This window comes from Scardinius erythrophthalmus (assembly GCF_964197995.2).
Source record: "Scardinius erythrophthalmus genome assembly, chromosome: 12".
Taxonomy (NCBI): Eukaryota; Metazoa; Chordata; class Actinopteri; order Cypriniformes; family Leuciscidae; genus Scardinius; species Scardinius erythrophthalmus.
The window spans coordinates 19858523-19880526 of record NC_138232.1 but is presented as its reverse complement, the minus strand read 5'-3'; the positions used below and the strand labels follow the sequence as shown (position 1 = coordinate 19880526).

The 22004-nt window shown below is 39.3% G+C and overlaps 1 protein-coding gene across 1 annotated transcript; it reads right to left on the bottom strand.

Moving 5' to 3' along the window:
* Window positions 1–829: 829 nt before the first annotated feature.
* Window positions 830–21704, bottom strand: hdlbpa (high density lipoprotein binding protein a). The gene is made up of 28 exons (XM_081381057.1): window positions 21630–21704; window positions 20363–20434; window positions 18760–18874; window positions 18508–18671; window positions 18204–18419; window positions 13353–13559; window positions 13033–13248; window positions 12666–12872; window positions 12391–12498; window positions 11325–11429; window positions 11138–11216; window positions 10903–11042; window positions 10487–10591; window positions 10279–10392; window positions 9442–9528; window positions 9232–9363; window positions 7540–7758; window positions 7129–7350; window positions 6808–7026; window positions 6558–6696; window positions 3603–3751; window positions 3411–3515; window positions 3150–3284; window positions 2906–3049; window positions 2643–2822; window positions 2398–2514; window positions 2160–2300; window positions 830–2034 (listed from the first exon to the last, which is right to left on the bottom strand). Exons 3-28 carry the CDS (start codon window positions 18833–18835, stop codon window positions 1942–1944), a joined length of 3819 nt encoding a protein of 1272 aa, XP_081237183.1. The 5' UTR covers window positions 18836–18874; window positions 20363–20434; window positions 21630–21704; the 3' UTR covers window positions 830–1941.
* Window positions 21705–22004: the final 300 nt, after the last annotated feature.

The window sequence follows — 22004 nt, the reverse complement described above, 5'->3', positions numbered from 1 at the left end:
AACGAGGGAACAAATGAGTATAACGTGCTGAGGTATAATTAATTCGTGGCCACGAAACAATATTCACCTGAATATTCACCAATTCACAAAAATATAGGTCTTTAGCATTCACTAATTAATTAATAGTATCAAACTGTTTTTCTTACCTGTGAAGATAGCTCTTCAGTGAAGGCCGACAACGTGTTCTCGTACAGCTTTTTTTATTCCGTACAGCCGACTTTAAACAAATACCCATTTAAATGCTTAGGATGTTTGCGTTGTGAGAATGTACAGGGAGACTTTAGATTTAAACACTGTGTCTCGTTAGGCAATGTTTTTTTCAGTCAAATCATACAATTTCCTATTGATTCATTAGAACGCGTGAGCTCACTAGAGAATACCAATATGGCCGCGCGGTGGCTTCACTGTTTATGACGTCATGAGCTATCCAGTCATTCAGTGGCTGTAGCACAATTTAACAGCTAGTTCTTTCTTAATTCTAGAGAATTTAAGAGTGTACATACTCTCTTAACCATGTACCAAAGAATCCAATTCTACTCAGTTTCATGTGGATTTACAAAAGTCTGACTTTGACTTGACACTCTATGAATCTAAAAATATACAAGGTGAAATACTTACAAAAAGTAGAATAAAAAAAAAAAGTGAGAAATAACTGCTAATTTTCAGCAACACCCAACCAGCATTCACCACAAAGGTTATGGCTGGAGGGTTTGATGGATCCTTCCATGTGGGCTATTGTAACTTCTCCCGTCCACATTTTATAGGCTAGGCCTATGTTCTTATTGGTTATCGTGCATGTGAAAAAAATAATCAGTCTCACCCCAACAAGTCCAGATACATTTTCGATTTTTATTTTCCTTTTTGGACAGTTTATTTTCCAGTGTTATCCATAATCATTTCCTTTGTCATTTTTGCATAATTCTTATAAGGCTATTACGAGGGCCATTGCTATGGTTTCACACCAACCTGCATAGCAATTGGAAGACCAAAAAAAGGGGCTGACACTGACCCATTAGCAAGAATGAGTAAAACATGACTTGACATTTCATTGGCACAAAATTGTCTCTTTCACCCATCCAAATGTTAGAATCTTTAATAAACATGAATTCTGAATATCAAAAACTGAAATTAAAAAGAACAAACAGTTTAGTGTACGTTTTAGAGACTTTGGGAACCTTGGGACTTCTACTGCACAAGCAACTACATCCCTGGGACTTCCAAAGCAAATGGCAGTTTGAAAATACTTTTGTAGTGAAAGTCCCTCTTTTTTTTTTTTTTTAAGTCAGAAAAGTTTTAAAGGCTGCATGGAATCCTTTCCCAGAGTCAGAGAACAGGGATGGGGACAGAGACGAGTGAAATGTCTGCAACAAAATGGCTACCCTAGGGAACGAGGCAAAAGTACAGCTGGTTACCCATTTCCTATGAATTAATTTGACTTCAACCAGAAGCAACATCTTTCCGAGGTATACAGTATATTTTTCCCAAACCCCACTGCAAAGGCAACTATGAAACAGAGCAGCTTAATAAACCAAAAAAATAACCTTTGTAATGAAATAATGTTTTTGTAATTAAGTCATATCAAAAATCACTTAAACCTGGATCATTTCATATCTGAAGCATGGTCAGGAGTACTTTTGTTTTCCTTCAATTTTTGATTCGCTCTAAAATGCAAACAGGTTGTCTCATTTCATACTAATTCAGGTGAACCTGGTAGAGATCACCCCTCATAAAGAGAACAATGTTTACCACCGGTTTTGTTTTTAAGGGTCACTGAGAAACTAAATCAAGACCCTTACTAGCATAAGTAATTTGAGCAGAGGAACTGTGCTGATATACTGGGGGTCAGAGGAAGTGGTCAGTCCATATCCAAATGGGTCAAATGAGGGATAATAGTAAAGGGGAAACCAAGAGGGTTCCAACATAACCATTGAAGGACACATTTTAAAAACGTTTAGGTCCCCATGGAGATGATCTTGCAGCAGCCACAGGTGCACCAAAACTGGGGAATTCCTCAGAGCTGCTCATATCCGGAGCCTAAAGCCAAAAACACAGGTGACAACAGGTTTAATTCCTCTATTAGTATTATGCACAAATCTATGGCTCAATTTCAGTCATTTACTCTGCAACAGATTCTCACTCAAGACATAACATTGGTTTACCGGTGCACTGCCAGTGGTCCAAGGAGCCTCCCGCACAACAAAGCCCTTGGATGGGCCACGAGGTTCATCCATGCTGGAGGCAGTGGAACCAGAAGGCTTCATATAGGCCATTTTGGCTTCATTTTCAACTACGTCGGCCAACTAAGGGCAAGGAAAATTATATATGTTCACAAATTTAGTACTTTAAAATTAATAACCTTTAATAGTCTTCTTCTGCCAAAGTTTAGCATAATCTTACATATTCCTCCTCCAGGTTCAGAAGGTGATCAATGGCTTCATCAACCTGCTCTGGACGGCCAGTCACAGTCACTAAATTTGGATCTGCAGCTCCACTCTGAGGGAACCGAACATCAACCTGGAAAATACAAAACAACATATAGAATATGTACAAACATTTATTAAATGTGCTTTAAAAAAAAAAAAAAGTCAAGATAGAAGTCAAATACTTAAATACCAAAAAAGATGACCCCACCACCATCTCACCTTAAACTCATCCATGATCTTACGGATTCCCTTGCCTCGTGCCCCTATGATGCGAGCGTGGACTCTGCTGTCCAGGGTGATGTCTTCAGAGATCATTTCCTCCAGTTCACCCACTATAGCCTGAATGGCATCACGTGCCGCCACAGCATTTTGCTCATAGCCAGTAATGGTAATCTGATCCTAAAAGACCAAAACTAAATAAATGGAATGTTTTCAAAGAAATAAGCGTTTGCTTTTTCAGTTTTTAGGCTCCAGCCTGTTACCTGGTTCTCATCATTTTTCTCTGGAAACTGAATGTTGACCTCATGATCATTGCGGATTTGGGTAATAATGGCGCCTTTGCGTCCAATAATCTTGGGGTGATACTTGGGATCCACAGTGATGGTCAGCTTGAAGCTCCTTAGAGCCTGCAGACAAAATATATAATTTAGTAATTATATAATGAGTAATTATAGAGTGGAAATAATTTGAACAGTGTTTCATTTGCAACTCAGATTTCAAACTCACTCGATCCTCCTGTTCAGCCTGTAGCTCTTTGACACGCTCAAGAAGACCCTCTTTAGCGCGGTCAAGGTGGGAGGCCAGGCCAGTAATGGAGATAATGTGAGACTGTAACTCATGAGCAGGCACTTGAATATTAACCTGTAAGAAAATATATTTGTCAGGAATGACAGGACAACAGAGAAAAAAAAAAAAAAAAAGCAATGCATCTCTAAACACTTCTCTAGGTTTATAATTCAACTGAAATAAACTGTAAAGAAACCAAACCTCAAACTCATCCATCATCTTGCGAATTCCACTTCCTTTTTGGCCAATGATGTAACGATGAAGCTCAAAAGGCACTTCCACCGCAATGGTCACAGGAACCAAAGCCTAAACGACAAATATTGTTTGAACAATCAACAAAATGCACCGGAATACACAAATCAGAACTATGTACAATGGAAATGGCAGTCGCACCTTTAGCGCCTCAACAGCAGCTTCACACCTCTCTTTGCGGCCAGAGAGCACAATGACATCGCACTTCTTTGGGGCCAAAGGATCAGCAGGTTCTTTCACCTCTCCATTGGCTTCTCCATTCTCCTGAACTGGAGCATCAGCTGATGGAGCTGAATAAACACAGGCCACAGATTTGACCTTAGGCTTGCCATAGAAATAATATGCATGTGATTCTATTTGCATGTTCTGCAGAAAAAGACTGGGTCATAGGGGGCCTTCATTGAATATGAAGATGAATGCAAAGCCATTAAAAAAAAGAAAACAAAACCAAAAAAAAGTTAAAGGGTAATGTTTCCCCCCGCATGCATTTGGACTGCATGCATAAATGTTCCAAGGGGCACAGAATGACTTCAAGGATCATGAATTGAGACATCAAATTTTCCTTGATCTTTTGACATAAGAGGTCATTGTACTATACAAATATCCTATAAGTTTCAGAACTCAAAACTTCCTTGTTTGACAAAACATAAAAGCTTTCATTGAAACCAAGCTCAGAAAACGACTCGTTTCAAATTGGTCTCATTGGTCATGCGATGAAAGACCGCCTCTGCGGAAGATCACTAACGCCTAACTTCAACATCTCTTTAGCCCTGCCTGTTGATTCACACATCATGTAGTAGTAAATATGAGACCGGTGCAAACACAGGATTGCTCCAGCGTTTTATAGTGACAAGTTGTGGAAAAAAGTCTTTGCATTGGCATCCTTGTGATCTTAACATTAAGCAAGCGTGGATGAACCATATTTAATGAAGTTCCAGTCAGATCACGTCAGTAAGACACTTTGTTTGTTCGCTTCATTTTACTGCGCATTCATTTTTAAACGATACAGTTCGACGAATGCTTTTCAGAGAGACAGAAAATAAAAGTCAGTAAGACGTTACATGTTTCATTTAAAACTCGACACTGCAAATGACGATGTATATATTTTTTTTCGCTTTATCTCTAAAAGGATGAAATATTAATATCCTAAGAACGACAGTTCATTCATAATTCCGTTTACACAAAACGCAGCAAGTCATCCTTTGTAATAAGATATTTTTCAACAACGGAAGTTTTCAAAACTACTTCCAACGTGTAATGGCGGGGACACTGAAATTTATTTTAATATGTAAAACTGTTACCCAATCATAGCAGTTTACTTCCAAGTCTTGAATGCGGCACGCCCATCAAAACGGAGTGTTTCAAAGAGAGGGTCAAAAACAGGGTAGAAAATAGCTTATTACTTCTAAATTAGGTTGTTTTAGATGCAAAAATCTTGATAACAAGTAGACCTCAGAGAACATTATATATATAAAAAAAAAAAAATGCAGATCATGAGCAGTGTTAATTTTGACAGCAAATTGATTTAGTTTTGGTCAGTCTTTTGACTAAAATGCCATTTAGTTTTGGTCTTATTTTAGTCATCTGAATTGTTTGTCGACGAAATACAATTTACATACATATTTTAGTCGACTAAAATCTAATGGGTTTAGTTAAATTGTAATGCATTCAATTAGAATTTCTCTAAAGTTTCCAAACCCATTATATACTTCCAGAGAAAACCTCTATTAACCTGATAATATGAAAGATTTTAAAGTTTGAACATGCAATACAGACACCGATTTAACTGCTGTGACAAAGAAAAAAAAAATTTAAATGAAATAAAACCACTTCTCCTAAAGTAGAACACTGTCGTCTTTTCAATGAATGATATGTGCATTCTTTAAAACAACTTGCATACATCATTCTTTATTCTTTCAAGCAGACATATTTATTTGTATAAATTAAATATAATTAATCCTTATTAAAGAGCAGTGAATGCTTCTCTTTTTCTTTTGTTGTTTGATTAATATTAAGGGGACAGACTGCATTAGGTTTATTACGCACTGTCACTTTAAGACCAAATGTGCGCGGATCCAATTGCACTGATGCAGATCCGATATTCTCACAACTGTTTATGTTCTGTTAAGACATAAACCGACTGTTTACGTGAATACTCTCCAAAACAGGCATTTGTTGTGTGTATCTGTCCATTCAGACACGAAAGAGAGCTTAATTCAGGACTCGCATATGTACAGCTCTATGTGCATGGTTGCACGCTTCAGGTACGTGCGCACAGAAAACCGTACCAAATACAGCTTTCTATTGCGTCGTCACTCTTATTCAGATCTATCCATATGTCTGCTCTTCTCTTTCTCCCAGACGTTTACATTTTTGAACGTTTTAAGAGACATGCATCCAGCGCATGCCAACTCATGTCCCGCTGGGTAGATCAGCATGTTACAATTCAAATGTGTGCATCTACCTCAAACGCAGGACATCAGTTCTGACTGGATATCTTCCTAAAATGTCCCTCCCTAACATTTGTCAACGAATAAAAACTTGACGAAAATGTTAGATCAACAGATTTGTCAAAGTTTTTGTCATTCAAAATTTTTTATTTAGTCATCTCGGTTTCATTTGTGAAAAAATGTCATTGACAAAAATAAATGACGAAAATGATTTGTCAACAAAATTAACACTGTTCATGAGTCATGCCACCTTTAAGCATTTGAATTAATACCAAATCTAACTTAAAATGCTTAAAAACCACACAAAATCAATATGCAAACATTTGTTTTTGAACACTTCTGGAATACAGAACATACCTCTAAACAAATCATGGTTAATTTAATAAATAGCTTAGTCAATTACAGCAGAAATAACGGAAAAAAACTTCCCCACATCTTACCCTTATTATTAGTTATACCAAATTGCCATCACTAATGTGTAAATGTAAGTGTTAATGTGATATCACAACAATAAAGATTTCAAGATGAGCCATTTTGGTGTCTTATTATACAAGGGAGAGTTGAGCCTTTTATTTCAAAAGATCAAGAAATATTTGATTTTCCCTGATATTGGCCTTTAATTATCGACAGTCACTGTGGTATTTACCTTGCTGGTCCTCTCTGTCTGGAAACTTGATCTGCACATTGTGGTCTTTAGTAATCTGCTGTATGCGAGAGCCCTTCGGCCCCATTATGGAGCGGTGGAACTTCTGAGTGATCACACACTCCATAGTCACTTGCGCATCCTGCAGATTTAGGGAATGTACAATCCATTACCTCCTTAAAACAGCACAATAACTGCAGTTGTCCGAGATGGGAACTGCATTCATTTATTGCAGATTTTTACATTTACTCACCAAATCATCAATCAACTCCAGCATGCGTTTCTTGGCAGCCTCCACACAATCTTTGGCTCCCTTTAGGGTGACCTTATCACTCTGAGAGCCAGTTCGGGGGAAACTGACTATAACACCACCATACTCATCAGCGATGTCCCTCAGGACTTGGCCACGACGTGCCACAAAGAAACGATGATGCTTGGGATCGACGATCATGGAATCCTCAACAACATTATCCTGATATTAGAAATATGCGAGCAAAAGGAAACCAGTCAGAAGATACTAATATTTTACTGATCATCAGTGTTGGGGTTAAAATAGATGAACATTGGGACTAACCAAGCTCTTAATAAGTGCCTCCAGCTCTTTCTGTGCTTCTACTACAGCTTCCTCTGTACCGATGACTGTGATCAGCTCCTGATCCTTATCTTCAGCAGTAGGGAAGATGATCCTGGCGCCTGTGCTGTCCCGTACTTTGCGGATATTTGCACCTCCTTTTCCAATAAGGAACTTGTGGTATTCAGGTTTGGCACGAAGCTCAACTGTGTGGCTTTTAGTTTGCTATTAAAAAACAAGTTGATTAAAGTACATTAAATTGTTTTAAGAGCAACAATCACTAGGCCTGTGTTAAAAGCAGTTTGGATACTTGTACTAACAAAGCCCGTGCCCAAATAACATTCCAAGCATAACACCAGTATTACCAGCTTTAAGTTTCAAGTTCTTCAAGGAAACCCATCCCTTCAAACATACCTTCTCTTCTGCCAGGGACAGCAGCTGTTTCTTGGCTTTCTCAACCTCCTCCGCTGGGCCTCTGATTGTCACTGCATCGATGCCAGAGCCCTCCGTTGGGAAATGGATATGCACACCACCACACTCCTCCATGATGGAACGCACAAAACGCCCCTTAGAACCAATTAGGGAATTGTGCAGTTTTGAGGGGATGGACACCTCCATCTCTGTAATATTTGCCTGCACAGATAATTGCGAACAATGAATAAATTATCTTCAATCCACATTCACATACAATTCAAATGTTTGGGGTGTGTAATGTTTTTAAAAAAGTCTCTAATGCTCACCAAGGTTGCATTTACTTGAGCAAAAATAAAGTAAAAACTACATGAACCGTTTTTTAAAATACACAATTCTTAGAGCCCAAACTTTTAAAATGCCCCTATTGTGGTATTTTAAAGGTTCCTAATTTTATTTTGGAGTTCTCCTACAATAGATTTACATGCATCCAAGGTCAAAACTCCTCCTCATAAAACTCATAACATACACTGCACAGCACTTCTTTAAGTGTCTGAAAACTGTTTGTTCAAAGATTATGTCTCTCTAAACCCTCCCTTCGGAGAGCCTACTATGCTCTGATTATTCAGATGGCCAAGTATGGTCTACTGCTTACAGTGTGTGTCAAATGAAACGCCTATTACCATATCTAAAATTTCAGCTGCCAGAGGCTTCCTCAGCACTTGTATACACAGTGATATGAACAGTGACAATGGCGTCCATTTTACTGTATCAATTCAAGCCAGAATCCTTTTTCTTTTGATATACAGAAATCTTTGTCTTCTCGACATGTCAACACGAACTAAACACTTCCAAGCCTCAGCTACAACTACAGCGTTTTGGCGGATCCAAGTAGACGTCTGCGGGCAGCCAATTTTGTCAGCTATTTTTATATTTATTCTTAGTCCTTTTTAGTTTTAATCTTATTTAGTTAACCTTGCCCCATTTTCATTCAATCAAGTTTTAGACGACAAAGCCTGGGCAATTTAGTCCAGTCTGTCAATGAAAACTTCAATGAAAACAAATTTTCTGTCAATGAAAACAAATTTTCATCATGCTGCATAATGGTTAAATTGATAAGGTAACGATTATTTTGCTTTAAATTATAAAAATCACAACAATTGTTTTAAATTCTTGAAATCTGGAAACCGCAAGCATTAAAACTCATAGCAGCTTGTTAAAAACAGTCTGTTATACAAAAGCAAAGAGGTTTTAGTAATGCTTTTATTTTTTAATCTAAATTTTAGTCTCAACAATATTGTATGTTGATAGTCACAGTTATCGTTGAATGACGTTGGTGTCATCTTATCATCTCATCTTAGTCATGGAAGAAAAGGTCAAAGAATATTTTTCGTCATAGATTTCTTTAACGAAATTAACACTAGACCAAAGTCTGGCATTATGCAAATGTGTTACAAACCTATGTAGGAATTATTGACGACTCATTTAGGCAGTTCAAAATAGATTTGTTTTAGGAGACAATAACTATTTGATTTTTAAATCTTTGCAGACCTTTTCCATTCACAAACACACTGATATATTACACACTGCATGAATGGTAACATTTGAAAAAGCGTAATAGGGGCCTTTTAACAAATGTGATGGACATTTAACCTCACATTAAAGTTGATAAAAATAAATAAATAAAAAACTCACCAGTTCTTTCTGAATGGCAAGGATTCTGGTTTTTGCTGCCTCACAGTTTGCCTTCTTCCCAGTGATGACAATCATTTCAGAGTTGCTGTTTTCGGCAGGTAGGTCAATCTTAGTGTTAGTCTCTTCGCGAATCTAATAAAGAAAAAAGCACCAGTAAAGTAAACCGTCTGTGAATGGACGAACGTGCAAGTCTAAAAAGTAACTACTCACCTTCTTTATATTTGCTCCTCCTTTGCCAATTATGTTTTTGTGGAATTGCTTGAAAATGGGAACTGAGACAGAAAAGCTGTTCTCAACCTGGAAAAAGAACAAAAGTAGGTTAGTTTAAGAAAGGGCTAAAAATTGACTTATTTCACAGATTGTTAAGCCCAAAACACAGAGCCTTTCAAACTCCATTGGATTGTGTGCACTAGCACAGGCGGTCAACATAGGTACTACAAAGTTTCATTCTTGTCCAGTGTCTGTTATTTCTCTATAGAAGATGATCTATCTACAGGCTTTAAGGCCCCTTTACACCATAACTATATTGTTAATTTTAATTAAAAGGAATAGGGAAGACCACACCACAGCAATAACATTTTGAAATGCTTTCAGAATAACTTTTTTCAGCTGATTAACAAAAAAAACTACACATACCGGCCAATAAAAATACACACCAAACTTTAAAGTGGCAGACAACAGACCTGCTGCCTGTGCTATATAATATAAAAATAATAGATATAATAAACTGTTATTTGTGTGGACACTAATATGGTTCACTCTTGACACTCTATATACACTCTTGACTCTACAATCTATACTGTGCTTAGGACATGACAGACATGGGGTGTATCAATCAGCTCCATTGTTTAGTAAGTACACTGACAAGGGATTTCCAGGACTTTTAATTTACAAAGATGGACAGTAAATAAAACCAATAAATGTTTAGATGTTAAGTGGATCAAAACCATTGCCATTGTGTTTCTGATATATTGATTCACAATATCAGCAAATGAGTAAAAAGACACAGCAAGAGAAATTCAGGAAAAATGACAAAAATGCGTTTACCATTTCAGCCACCACTTTCTGCATAAACTTTGCGCATTTTTCCACCTCAGTGCGAGGCCCACGCAGTTGTACAATGTCACTTTTCTGCGCTGGGTCAGGGAAGTTGATGATGACCTGAAAGCATAGGGGAAAGAAAGATTATTTCTCCCTTATATGTAAACAAAAACATGTGATTGGAAAAATAAGCCATGCATCCCAAAACACTTACCTCAGGGAACTTATCCCGAACTTCCTTAATTTTCTCCCCTTTCTGTCCGATGATGGCTCGATGAAAACGCTGTTCAATGATCATGTCCTTTGTACGCTCATTCTCCTGTTGAAATCATGACATTCTTAGATACTTTAAGTCAAGAGTTGCCAGGCAACTCCTGCAAATAACCCAGAGGATTTTATACTCCGAGGCTGTGGTTTTTTGTTTTTTTCCCACTGACAAACATGCACCTGACTCCACTTTGAGAATTATGCAAACTAATTTACAACAGGCAGAAATTCTAGAGTAAACCATTTATGACAAACGCAACCGTTACACACATATAACAAGTGGTAAACCCTAAACGAAAGAACACCAAAGAGATAAAAGTAAACAGAGCCGCCTTTATTCAATTACAAATCCATCCAACTTGCCATGCGTGACGCTAGCTCCAGCAGCTCCTTCTTGGCCTCCTGCACGCCCTGGGGATCACCCTCGATACGGATAAGGTTACTCTTCTCATGGTCAGGTGGAATGCGGACTGACACTTTGTGCAGTTCCTTTATGCGGTTAACTAGGTGTGGAGAGAAAAGCACACGTGTTATGTGTTCGCATAATATCTGCTTTAAATATCACAACAGCTCACTATACTCACTATACAATACTCACTGTTTGCACCGCTTTTCCCAATTAAGTGTCGGTGGAACTTGGGGTCCACACTTATCTCAGTGTAGTCCATTCGACTAACCTATAAAGAACACATGAAAACCAACCAAACTGTTTAGGACACATTGAAGCCAATAAATAAAGCAAGTGGAAACCTATGTTTTTCATGTAATAGGGAGAATAGTCTTACCAAATCTGTAACGATTTCTTGAATCTGGCCCTGTACTATCTGTACGTCTTTAGTGGGCCCCTCCAGCGTGATCTTGTCCTCACCCTCGGTGAACTCAATGTGCACCTGTTAATAAAGCGAGCATAACAGGGTTAGTTCACCCAAAATGCCATCATTTACTCACCATAAGATAATATATGTTCATCTGCAGAACACAAATGACAATATTTTAATAAAACCTGAGAGAATACTTTCCCATCCACTGAAAATCCATTTCACCAAAACTTTGACGCTTCAAAAAGTTTATAAAGACCTTACATCGTAAAAGTAATCCATATAAATCAAGCGGTTTAAGCCAAGTCTTCTGAAGAGACGCAATCGATTATTTAATCTAGGCTTTTAATCACATAATGAACATAGATCAATGCACGTACATAGAGCACATCAAATATGGTCAATGGAAGTTTAAGGCTGCTTGCTAGACGCATTGAGGTTTCTTGTTCTTAACTCTTTCCCCTCCATTGACGTAATTTTCTGTCATTTATGACAACACTTCCCCACCATTGACAACTGATCAATGTTCATGAGTAAAAGCTTAAATTAAATGTTCAAAGCAACTGCGATCTTGGAATAAATCAATTCATATAGATTATATATGGATTACTTTTAAAATGATTTTGAAGCACCAACGCTTTAGTTTAATGGTCTTTTAATACAGGAATTTAAAAAAAAGTGATTTTTTCCTTTAATGCACTTATTGGTCTGATTGTCTTTAGAAACTCATCAGTAGCAACAGAGAACAAGTAAATGCTCATACTGTTGCTTCCAGGCTGTGTCATTTTAAGACTTATATGAAATGATGAATGTATCTGCAACTACTGTGTGCTTCTTGGCTCAAGCCCCATGTCATTCTGAACTACCTGTGTTGGTTGATGCAATTACTGCAACCTTTGAACAGTCACTCTGACATGTAACTGGTCAAAAACATCTTCTGAAAATGACCAACATCTACACATGCCTCTCACGGAGCAAAACGATGGATATTCAGGCCAAGCACTCTGATGTGATAAGGGAAAAGTTGACTCGCCTTGGGCATTTGCTGCGTGATCTTTGCCAGATTCTGTCCTTTCTTGCCAATAATGAAACGATGAAGCCAAGAGGGAGCAGAGACTGAGGACACAGTGTAGCTGTTAGCCTGTGCAGAGAGAGTAAGGGTCAAAGGTTAGTCAAGTTGATAGCCCTTCTACCGTTACATTTTTAATACATTTCCTAAATTAAAGCGAAAAGAGAAAAGCGAAAAAAGAGCTTGAGGGAAAGAATTCTTGTACGGAAACATGGGGGGAGGAAAACAGGCTTGTTTACCTTGGCATACACTTCAGTGAGTGCCTGGCCCAGCCGGTCTGGCTCCCCACGCAGGATTACTGTCTCTGAGCTGCTGTCGAGGGGTGGGATCTCGACCGAGACGCCGGTCCTGTCCAGGATCTCTTGCAGGGTGTTACCCTTAGGCCCAATCACATACTTATGCTGAGATTTCTTCACCTCCACTGCAATAGTGGTTGCATTCTTCTTCTGAAAGAAGCAAAAGGCCACATTTTAAACATCTTCCTCAGTCGCTTTCAGGTTTATCATTACTTATTTCACATGGATATGCAGTCCAGTGAGTTTCAGCAGCATACTGTGGATTTGGAAAAGTCAATAAAAGTCCATTCATTATTCTGCCATTGCTCACCTTCTCCTCATAAATCTTCTTGATCTTGGCCAAGGCCAGGGCCACCTGCTCTTTTTCCCCAGTGATGACAATCTCAGTTTTGTTCACACTGGGTGGAGGGACATTAATGCGGGCTCCCGTCTCCAGCATCAATTCCCCCACCAGCTTGCTATAAGCTCCAGTGAGGAAGGGGTGGTACACCTTTTCAATGTTAATTCTCTCCACAGCACGCTTATCCTGCAATTTATTGAAAACATCATCACCACCACCATCTTCTAGATTGAGTCTGATACATAACTGTGTGATAAGAGTTAAACAAAAAATGGAATAAAGTTCCAGACCTGCTCGGCAGAGATGAGCAGGATCTCGTGCTTGGCCTTCTCCAAGCCTTCCTTGGTTCCAGAGATCTTGATCAGGTTACTGGGGTCTTCGGGTCTAGGGATCTGGATCTTGGTGGCAGTCTTCAGCTCGAGCTCCTGCAGCTTCTCCCCATTCTTGCCGATGACAAAGCGATGATGTTCTTTGGGGATGGCCACAGTAGCTGAAGCCTGTTGTAAAGTATTTTCAGGAGTTACTAGGGATATACAACTATTATAAAATAAAATAAAATTAAAATTGTATGCCATTATCTAAATAAATGTTTAAACATAAAAACTAAAAAGCAAGTGTTTAAACAGTACAAGTGAAATGAATACTCATTTTGAAATTTGCTAAACATTAGCAAATTTCTTTAATTAGCATTTTAAAGATTAACTAGCTTAACCAGCGTCATATGATAACAGTAACTTAAATTTAAAAGAGCAAATTAGCGCACAATTAAATAGACAGATTTTATTTATTTTAGGGCTGTCAGCGTTAATGCATTAATCGCGATTAGTTAAAAACAATCCATAACGCGTTTTTTTTTTTTATCGCATTTCAGCTAAGCCGTTTTGTCCCTTTGACCAGCCCGTAGTCAGCCCCTTTGGTTTGTGAAGCGGTAAAAGGTGATGGATAGAAAAAGTACGACCGGATTATTAAACAACCTGTTTAACTTTAAAAAAAAATCAGACGGTTCCGTTGACAACACTAAGGTACAATGCAGCATTTGTTTCAAGGAGTTCAGCTACCATCGGAGCACGTCAAGTCTAAGTTACCACCTCCAGGCGAAACACCCCGGTGTTTCACCTGACGCCTCCCCGCCAAGCAAGCCGCAGCCCCGCCAAAGAACTATTCCTGAGTGCGGGCGTCGCAGCAGACCCTTGGATGAAAATAAGTTAACCACAGCGATCGCCAGATGGGTGGCAACTGATTGCAGACCAGTCAACATTGTTGAAGATTCGGTCTCAGGGATGTAATCAGGTTGGCAAGTTCTAAACCGGCTTACACGTTACCATCGCGGGGAACAATTGTTGCTCGCATAGAGGAGCTTTATGAAGCTGAGAAACAATCTAAAATCAATCTCCTGCGAAATGCAAATGCTGTGGCATTAACCGGGGATCATTGGACGTCAGTAAGCAACCAGAATTATCTTGGAGTTACTGCACACCACATAGACGCTGACTGGAAGTTGCATTCGTTTGCTTTAGCGGTTAAACACTCAGAAGAACGGCACTTTGCAGAAACATGTGCCGAACAATTTTCTGAAGTTGCAGAGCAGTGGGAAATTGCGGGGAAGGTGACAACAATTGGCACCGACAGTGCCCGTAATATGACAGCAGCAGCAAGACTCCTGCCATATGAGCACATGCCGTGCGTTGCGCACAGTTTACAAAGATCGATCACAATGTCACTCCGTGACAGTGGTCTTGAGAATGTCTTGGCAAAATGCCGCAAATTGGTTGGACATTAAGCATAGTCCAGCAAATGCAGCTGAATTGCGAGCACAACAAGAGGAGTTGGGACAGCCACAGGAGCCCCTCGTCCAAGATGTTTCCACCAGGTGGAACTCCACTCTCAGCATGATCACCCGTCTTCTGAGAAACAAGGACGCTGTCAAGGCTACACTTGAACTCCATCAACAAAGAGGCACACCAGCCATGCTGACTAATGGAGAGCTGTAGAAGATGAAAAGCTTGAAACACTCCTTGAACCATGCAGGTAAATATTTTGAATTTGTTTTGTTGAAAATTAAAATGTGTCTGTTTTATTAGTCTCTTTAATCATTTAGTTATTGCTAAAATTAGATGCTGCTGCTTTTGTAGCTTTAAACATTGGTTATATGTATATGAAAAGCACTGTAAGATGAAGAGGAGGAAGGCCTACACACATGCTCTAAAAATTGAGTTTTTAGAATTTTATTTCACTGGAGCTTAACTTCATCCTTTTTTTTTTCTTCTTTTTTTTTATAACTGGTAATTGATTGAGCTTTATGTTTCTTGGCAGATATGTGACTGAGCTTTTGGGAGGAGAACAGTACATATCCTGCTCCGCGGTCCTGCCTGCACTGTGTCATTTGTTCCGGTTGATGACTGGTTCTGACGATGATCCAGGTTATGTGCTCCGGTTTAAAGCGGCCTTCACATCTGACCTATCAAAGCGAAAACAAAGCACCAATCTCCAGTGGTTGAAAGTGGCAACAGCGCTTGACCCCAGATTTAAGGATCTGAAATGCCTTCCCAGATCTGAAAGGGAGGAAGTCTGGAAGTTGATTAAAGAGGAGAGTGCCAAGCAACCTGAGCCTCGTAGAGAACCTGAGCCAGGTCCACCTAAAAAGAAGATGCACTTTCTGTTAGCTGCTGCATCAGATTCAGATGATGAAGAAGACCCAGCATCTGACACGTCTGTGGATCGGTACAGAGGTGAGCCCAGCATCTCCATTGATGACTGTCCATTGGAATGGTGGTCTGGACACGCAAGGGCCTACCCAACCTTGGCACCTCTAGCACAAAAATATCTGGCTACACCTGCAACAACGGTACCGTGTGAAAGACTGTTCTCACTCTCTGGTCACATTTTGCAAAAAAAGAGAGCAGCACTGTCCACTGCTAATGTCACCAGACTGGTGTGTGTTAGCAATTGGGTTAAAGAAAAGAAATAGGAGAGACAACTTAGAACTCAGATAGTTCTGAATCCCATGTCCAATCATGCACTATTTTTCATTTAATCTTACTGTCATTTGGACTTTTTTTTCATCCATGTTCAGCACAGGTTAATTACAAGGATGACATTCTTCATTTAAAACTAGAAAATGTTACAAATATCCCGCTGTGGCCGTCAATGTTTTAGACTGTTCTGTTTGTCATAAGCGAGTTAGAAATTTCCTACCAGTGTTACATATTACTTGATTGCTGTTATTTCCAGCTAGGAATTGTTTTGCTAATAATGTTATTGTTTATTTTTGAAGTAGCTTAAGAGAGTGGCCTGATAAATGTAATCTCTCAAAGTAAGCACTGCGTTACTTTATTCCTCCTAATATTTGGAAGTTGGTCTACATTGCACTTTTTTTTTTTTAATAAAAAAAGGTCAAAAAGGAAATTTTGTGTTCTTTTGATTCCCAATGAAAACGCTGGTAAGATATTCTACATCAGGGGTCGGCAAGTAACTTTGGCCGCGGGCCAATATTTTTTTTAGCCAGTAGATGGTGGGCCAGCTACACAGAGTAGGCCTATGGATACAAATTAAATACTCTTATATAGGCCTATAATTGCGGAATATATGAGTCCGTCACCGTCCGTGGATCATTCGTTCAATCGTTTTTGTTTTTTCAAATTAAAACCAAAAATAAAAATATGAAAAACAACTTGTTTTTCCATTATTTATTTCCTGAACTGAAATGAAAAAACAAAACAAAAAACAAATAAGGACAGGTTTTCTGATTGTGCTCAGATCAAAAATAGAAAAAATTAATTACTGGATTAGACTAATTTTAATTTTGATTTTTAATTTTTAATTTAACACCTTATGCATATATCAAGGAAATCATTTTAAACAGATCAAGTACTATTGTGGTAACAGATTACAGTAAAATGAATAGCAATCATGCCTCATTCCGTACAGTCCGACTTTTGAACTTTATTCCTTTTTTATTATTATTATTTATTCGGGGACACACACATACACACCTAAGGTTTAAGGAGGTCTGCGCGGGACTGTTTTTTTTTTTTTTTCGTCCTGCTCCAACAAGTTTCTATTCAGCAACCGCTTAAAATACACTCGGTGTTCACCCGCTTTATTTCCCGACCTGACGGGTCCACAAAATTTAGATCTCGTTTCCATAATCTCATGTCTCTAACGGAAAGAAGGAGATTAAGTAGCCTATAATAATTATAAATGCTATACAAAAATTGTGTTCGTGTCAATATAAATAGTAGGCTATTTTAACATTGTACTGTCAGCAGAGAAAAAAAAATGCCACAGGAAAAAAAAAAGAAATATAAATAACAAATTAAATAGGACAAAGCCTATCACTCAAATTTCTAAGCAACATAAACGAAAATCATATTGCCCTACTGACAAATGAAGTAGGCTATTTTCTGCCGAACTATTTCAAACATCCTTGCAAAAAAAGAATGTTGTTGACTGACAATGGTTTCAGTACCAAACAGCTCATCAGAGATAGGTGGCGGTCAGAATGAAGTGCGGATACGCTGTCAAAAGATGTCGGGAGTGGGCTATTGTCAGTCAGACCGCCCGCTCCGTCCAAAGTACACCAGAGTTCTGACCGCTACCGTCTTTTGACGCGCGAATGGACACAAAGTGGTCAAGCGTATAACTAGACGCGGCAGGCGCGATTTTTTTGTGTGAAACTGTGTGAACGCAGTTATACTTTAAAATGTAATCCCGCGCCGCATGATTCCCTATGGGCGTTTCACACAGAAATCGCCGTGCGACTACGGCTTTTCTCAAGTAGTGGAAGAGTTTTGTGCAGCATTTAGGACTGCCAAAATAATCCGGCGGGCCAGAAAATATTGCTGGCGGGCCAGTTTTGGCCCGCGGGCCGCCAGTTGCCGTTCCCTGTTCTACATTATGGGCTTAGAACTGCCTTGATATGCAAAATAACAGAATTTTACACGTGCAATTCAAACCGCGATTAATCGCAGTTAACTAAGAAGCTTCAGCGATTAATTGCGATTAAAAAAATTAATCGTTTGACAGCCCTAATTTATTTATATAAAAACTACTAATACTGGCTGATGACCAATATAATGCCAATATATTGTGCATTTCTACAAGCTGCCCAAAACATGTTATAAGCATAACAATTATTTTACCTGAGTCTGCAGTCGGGACACAATCTCTTTGCGGGCTTTCATGACAGCGTCATGTTTCCCAGAGACCATTATGGAGAGGCCTTGGTCTTTAGCCATGGAGAGTTCCAGGTGGGCTCCAGTCTTGTGCATGATGTCAAGACACACTTTAGCCTGGTCTCCTTCTCCAAACTGGTTTATGTCCTTGTACTTGCGCTCTTCCAGAGGCACATGGAAAACCTGTATTTATCCAAGCAGAAAACAGTCAAACCAATGAATAACCATTCCCCAGGTAAGATAGTGACTGTAACTAGCTCGGTCGCCATACCTGGGTAATTATTGAGGACTTGAGAGGTTTGAGTTTAGACGTCCAGGCATTTCCAGTCTCCTGTACCCCCTCTGGCAAAGGCTTTTCAGGCAGAGGGGGAAAGGCATCCTTGTAGGTGGGGAGGCTATCCTCCTCTTCAACACCGCTAGAGCCCGCCACAGCAGCTAACGGGGAAGACCGGTACAACGGTCAGCATTCACATTTCCAGAGAATGGTTACGGACAAGTCAAAATGACCAAAACCACCATTTACCTTTGACCTGCTCTGGCAGAAGGCCACTGCGGTGCTCATTAAAGCTTTCTTGCGTAAGTACAGCGACTGAGCTCATGGTCGAAATCCCACGTTTACACGGAGTCCGAGTGTGCCACTAGGATAGGAAGAGCTCAGGTGATTACTACATAAAGAACAGTGCCTGGCTGAAGTTACGACCAAGATAAAACAAAATACAACCTGGCAGTTAAGATATGAACCATTTGTCAACATGGGTGGAGCTTATACCTTTTCACAATAACAGATTAAAGTCAGCAGCATGACAAATTCACACCAAAATGAAAATGCATGTCATTGATTTTATTGTGAATGATTCATCCATGTGGGTTTCATTAAAAAAATAAATATCATAACTCGATCTTCCAGTGAAGTGACAGACTTCTCCAATCATTTACTCCACTTAAACCCTGCCTCTTTCTTCCATGCAGCCTCCTTGATAGAATCAAGTCACCACCCAAATCTTTTTCGATAATCAATTTCACTCTCAAAAACAATACAGAAAAAAGATCTGTCGCTACTTCCGATTTCATCGCAACTTTATAGAAAGGGGAAAAACCTAGGCTATATTTTGGAAAATAACGTTTTGTTCAGAGCAAAATAAGTGAACACTGCCTGTAGAGGCAAATTTAAAACACTGTTTAAGGACTTATCCATTTTGTGGAAGGTCAAAGTTGTCCATCTGTTACCTTGGACAAGGGCTAATTCTAAGCCACGGAGTTAAATGAACGAGCTCTAAAGCTAAGAGGATTTCCCCACTAACCCTTATTTGTTGTACCCCTAGCATGCAGAGCAGCAAAAAGAGAATTTTTTTCTACTTCGTAAATAAAAGTTCCACAAAGCACGCTCGCATTTAATTGAAAACATGCACGCCACACCTCAGTGAAACGTCTACTTGGCAGACTGCACTCCTACTCCCCGCACAGGACTGTGAGGAGACTAAAAAGACAAGAACATAAAAGCTGAGGCTACTGTTACAGCCATGCAGCCTTGAGTTATGAAAGACCACTTATATTCACTGCTGAAATTACAACGTCAAAGACTTGCATGGCTCTTCAAAAGTAGGTAGTGAAAATGGTGTGCAGAAATTATACAGTAAAATGGAAGACTATAGATGGACTAACCCTCGGGATAATTGGCTAATCACTATTGTATTAAGTCATACAACATTCTTTCCAGTTCACTGTGACAATCTGGCCCCTCAAACGCAAACTCCAAACCTCTCTACACAGTACAAGGCTGTTTTAATGTGCTTTTCTCTGAATACCCCTTCCAGGGCCTCTTCCTCTACAGGCCTCCTAAAGACTTGGGACCCAGAGGCTAAACACATACATACAGCTCCTCGAGGTAGATCAAAAGCACTCCTGGGGAGCTGATCCACAAACCGAACACTAAAAAAAAACTTCAGATGCTCAAATTACATTTACTCATATGACCACTCATAAGATTTGATCTTAATGATCACGGCACACAACTTGTGATCCCATGGCTACAAACAAGACAAACAAGGTTCTTGCAGTTCAAAGCAAACATTAGGCCTGTCAGCAAATTAATCTAGTAGAAACAAGGCGGTGGTCAGTGATCTTACCAGCTAAATGGTCAGTTACCAGATAATCCGTCCTGTAAAGCTGCCCGTTCGTGTCAGCCTGCCAGCTTTTGCCTAAGACAAAACAGAATCAAGGGGAAATGGGGGGGGGGAAATCAGACTGTCACTGGTGATGCAAAACCACTTTAGTTTGCCATAACTTAGTTACACGTGGCATAATTTGTTTGCATTTCATTTGACCTTGCATAATTCTTATTTAAATGCATGCAAATGTGACTCATTAAAGCTGGAAATGGGAACTAAAAGACTGATCAGTCCTGTTCAGTCACCTACTTGTGATCTTCGTTCACAAATTTAAATTATTAAATCATAACCATGCTTAAAGATACATTGGATATACTCACAAACGTGTGCATAAATACTTAAAATACGCAAAATTGAACAAAAAAACAAATGCATGTCTTTAAGTGTTGAAATGGCCCTCTCGCGTCTTGCTAACGTGGCCATTCCTGCGTATGTCAGATTTAAATATGGCGGATTTACATCCGAATTTCTCTCAGAATGACACAAAAAGGGAGACTGGGATAATAGCTCAACGTATTTTTAATAAACACAATGTTTTGTGTGTCTAAAAAACGACTTTTGTATGTAAAATCTTCACAGCACTGCTACATGCGCGCTACGTCAACTCATGACACGCCATGCTAACGGCTAACGGAGTAGGAAAGACGGATTCCTCGTTTAACACTTGATTTCTCAACAATTCACACCTAGAAACATTTAAATCCCGGGAGAGGTTGATGGGTATATATTTAATATAATTAGTGGTGTCTGTCGTTGTAAGGTACGTCAGTTTTTGTGGTTTGCGGAGATGAAAAACTTGTCCTGGCTAGACACCAACTCCAGTAAACTTTGAGCTGCGCGTGCGCGATAGTGACACGTACACCAGCTAGCGCAAGCGCTAACACACTGGATTAGGAAAACTTTACTCTTATTGATCCATTATAACCCTAATACTCCGAGATTGACAACGCCTAACAAGTATGCACTAAAAACACGACCTTTGCTGATGGCCGAGTGTGAATGTTTATTCAAGATCAGCATTAGTGACTGTCCACACAAAGTCCACGTAGGCATTAGATCAAAGGGTGAAACAGTGGGGAGAAATTGACATGGAGTCGAGCCAGAGCACATTCGCACGGCAGAACGTTCCTCTAACGATGTACGTGTATCAGAAGTCAAAAAGGAGTAAAGCAGACGTTCGGATGTATAACATACTGACTGATTTGGAGAATGAAGAGTGACTTACTTGTGTTTGTGTTCCCGTCTGCCCTGTGTGGTGCAGAAGCTTGTAGTGAAACTCCACTGGCGAAAGGGAGGAGCAGCAGCCTGTGAGTTATATAGCTCAAGTCTCCTCCAATCACATTCCCTTACGTCACTGCCCGTACACATCATGCATTTCTCTCTGGAGAGTGTTTCTTAAGATCATATTTTTCTTACTGGTTGAGATGTCATTGCTATTTCTCTGTATTTTTTTTATCTTTCTCTTTCCTTTTCATTTTGTGTTAATGTATTCAGTGCTGTTTCTTTTTTCTTTTTTTGCAAAAAAATTAATTATTTCTGGAGAGAAAAAACGGTGTTCAATGTAGTGGCGGGGATTTGTGGATTCATTTCAGTACGAGTC

What these genes read in the sequence shown, in the direction of transcription:
- hdlbpa (XM_081381057.1), bottom strand. Translation starts at nt 18,835, where the DNA reads ATGAGCTCAGTCGCTGTACTTACGCAAGAAAGCTTTAATGAGCACCGC. An exon ending in TTGCCATTCAGAAAGAACTG is followed by an intron (nt 7,759 to 9,231) that starts GTGAGTTTTTTA and finishes TTATCTGTGCAG; the next exon opens with GCAAATATTACAGAGATGGA. An exon ending in TGAACCTGGAGGAGGAATAT is followed by an intron (nt 2,301 to 2,397) that starts GTAAGATTATGC and finishes CCTTGCCCTTAG; the next exon opens with TTGGCCGACGTAGTTGAAAA.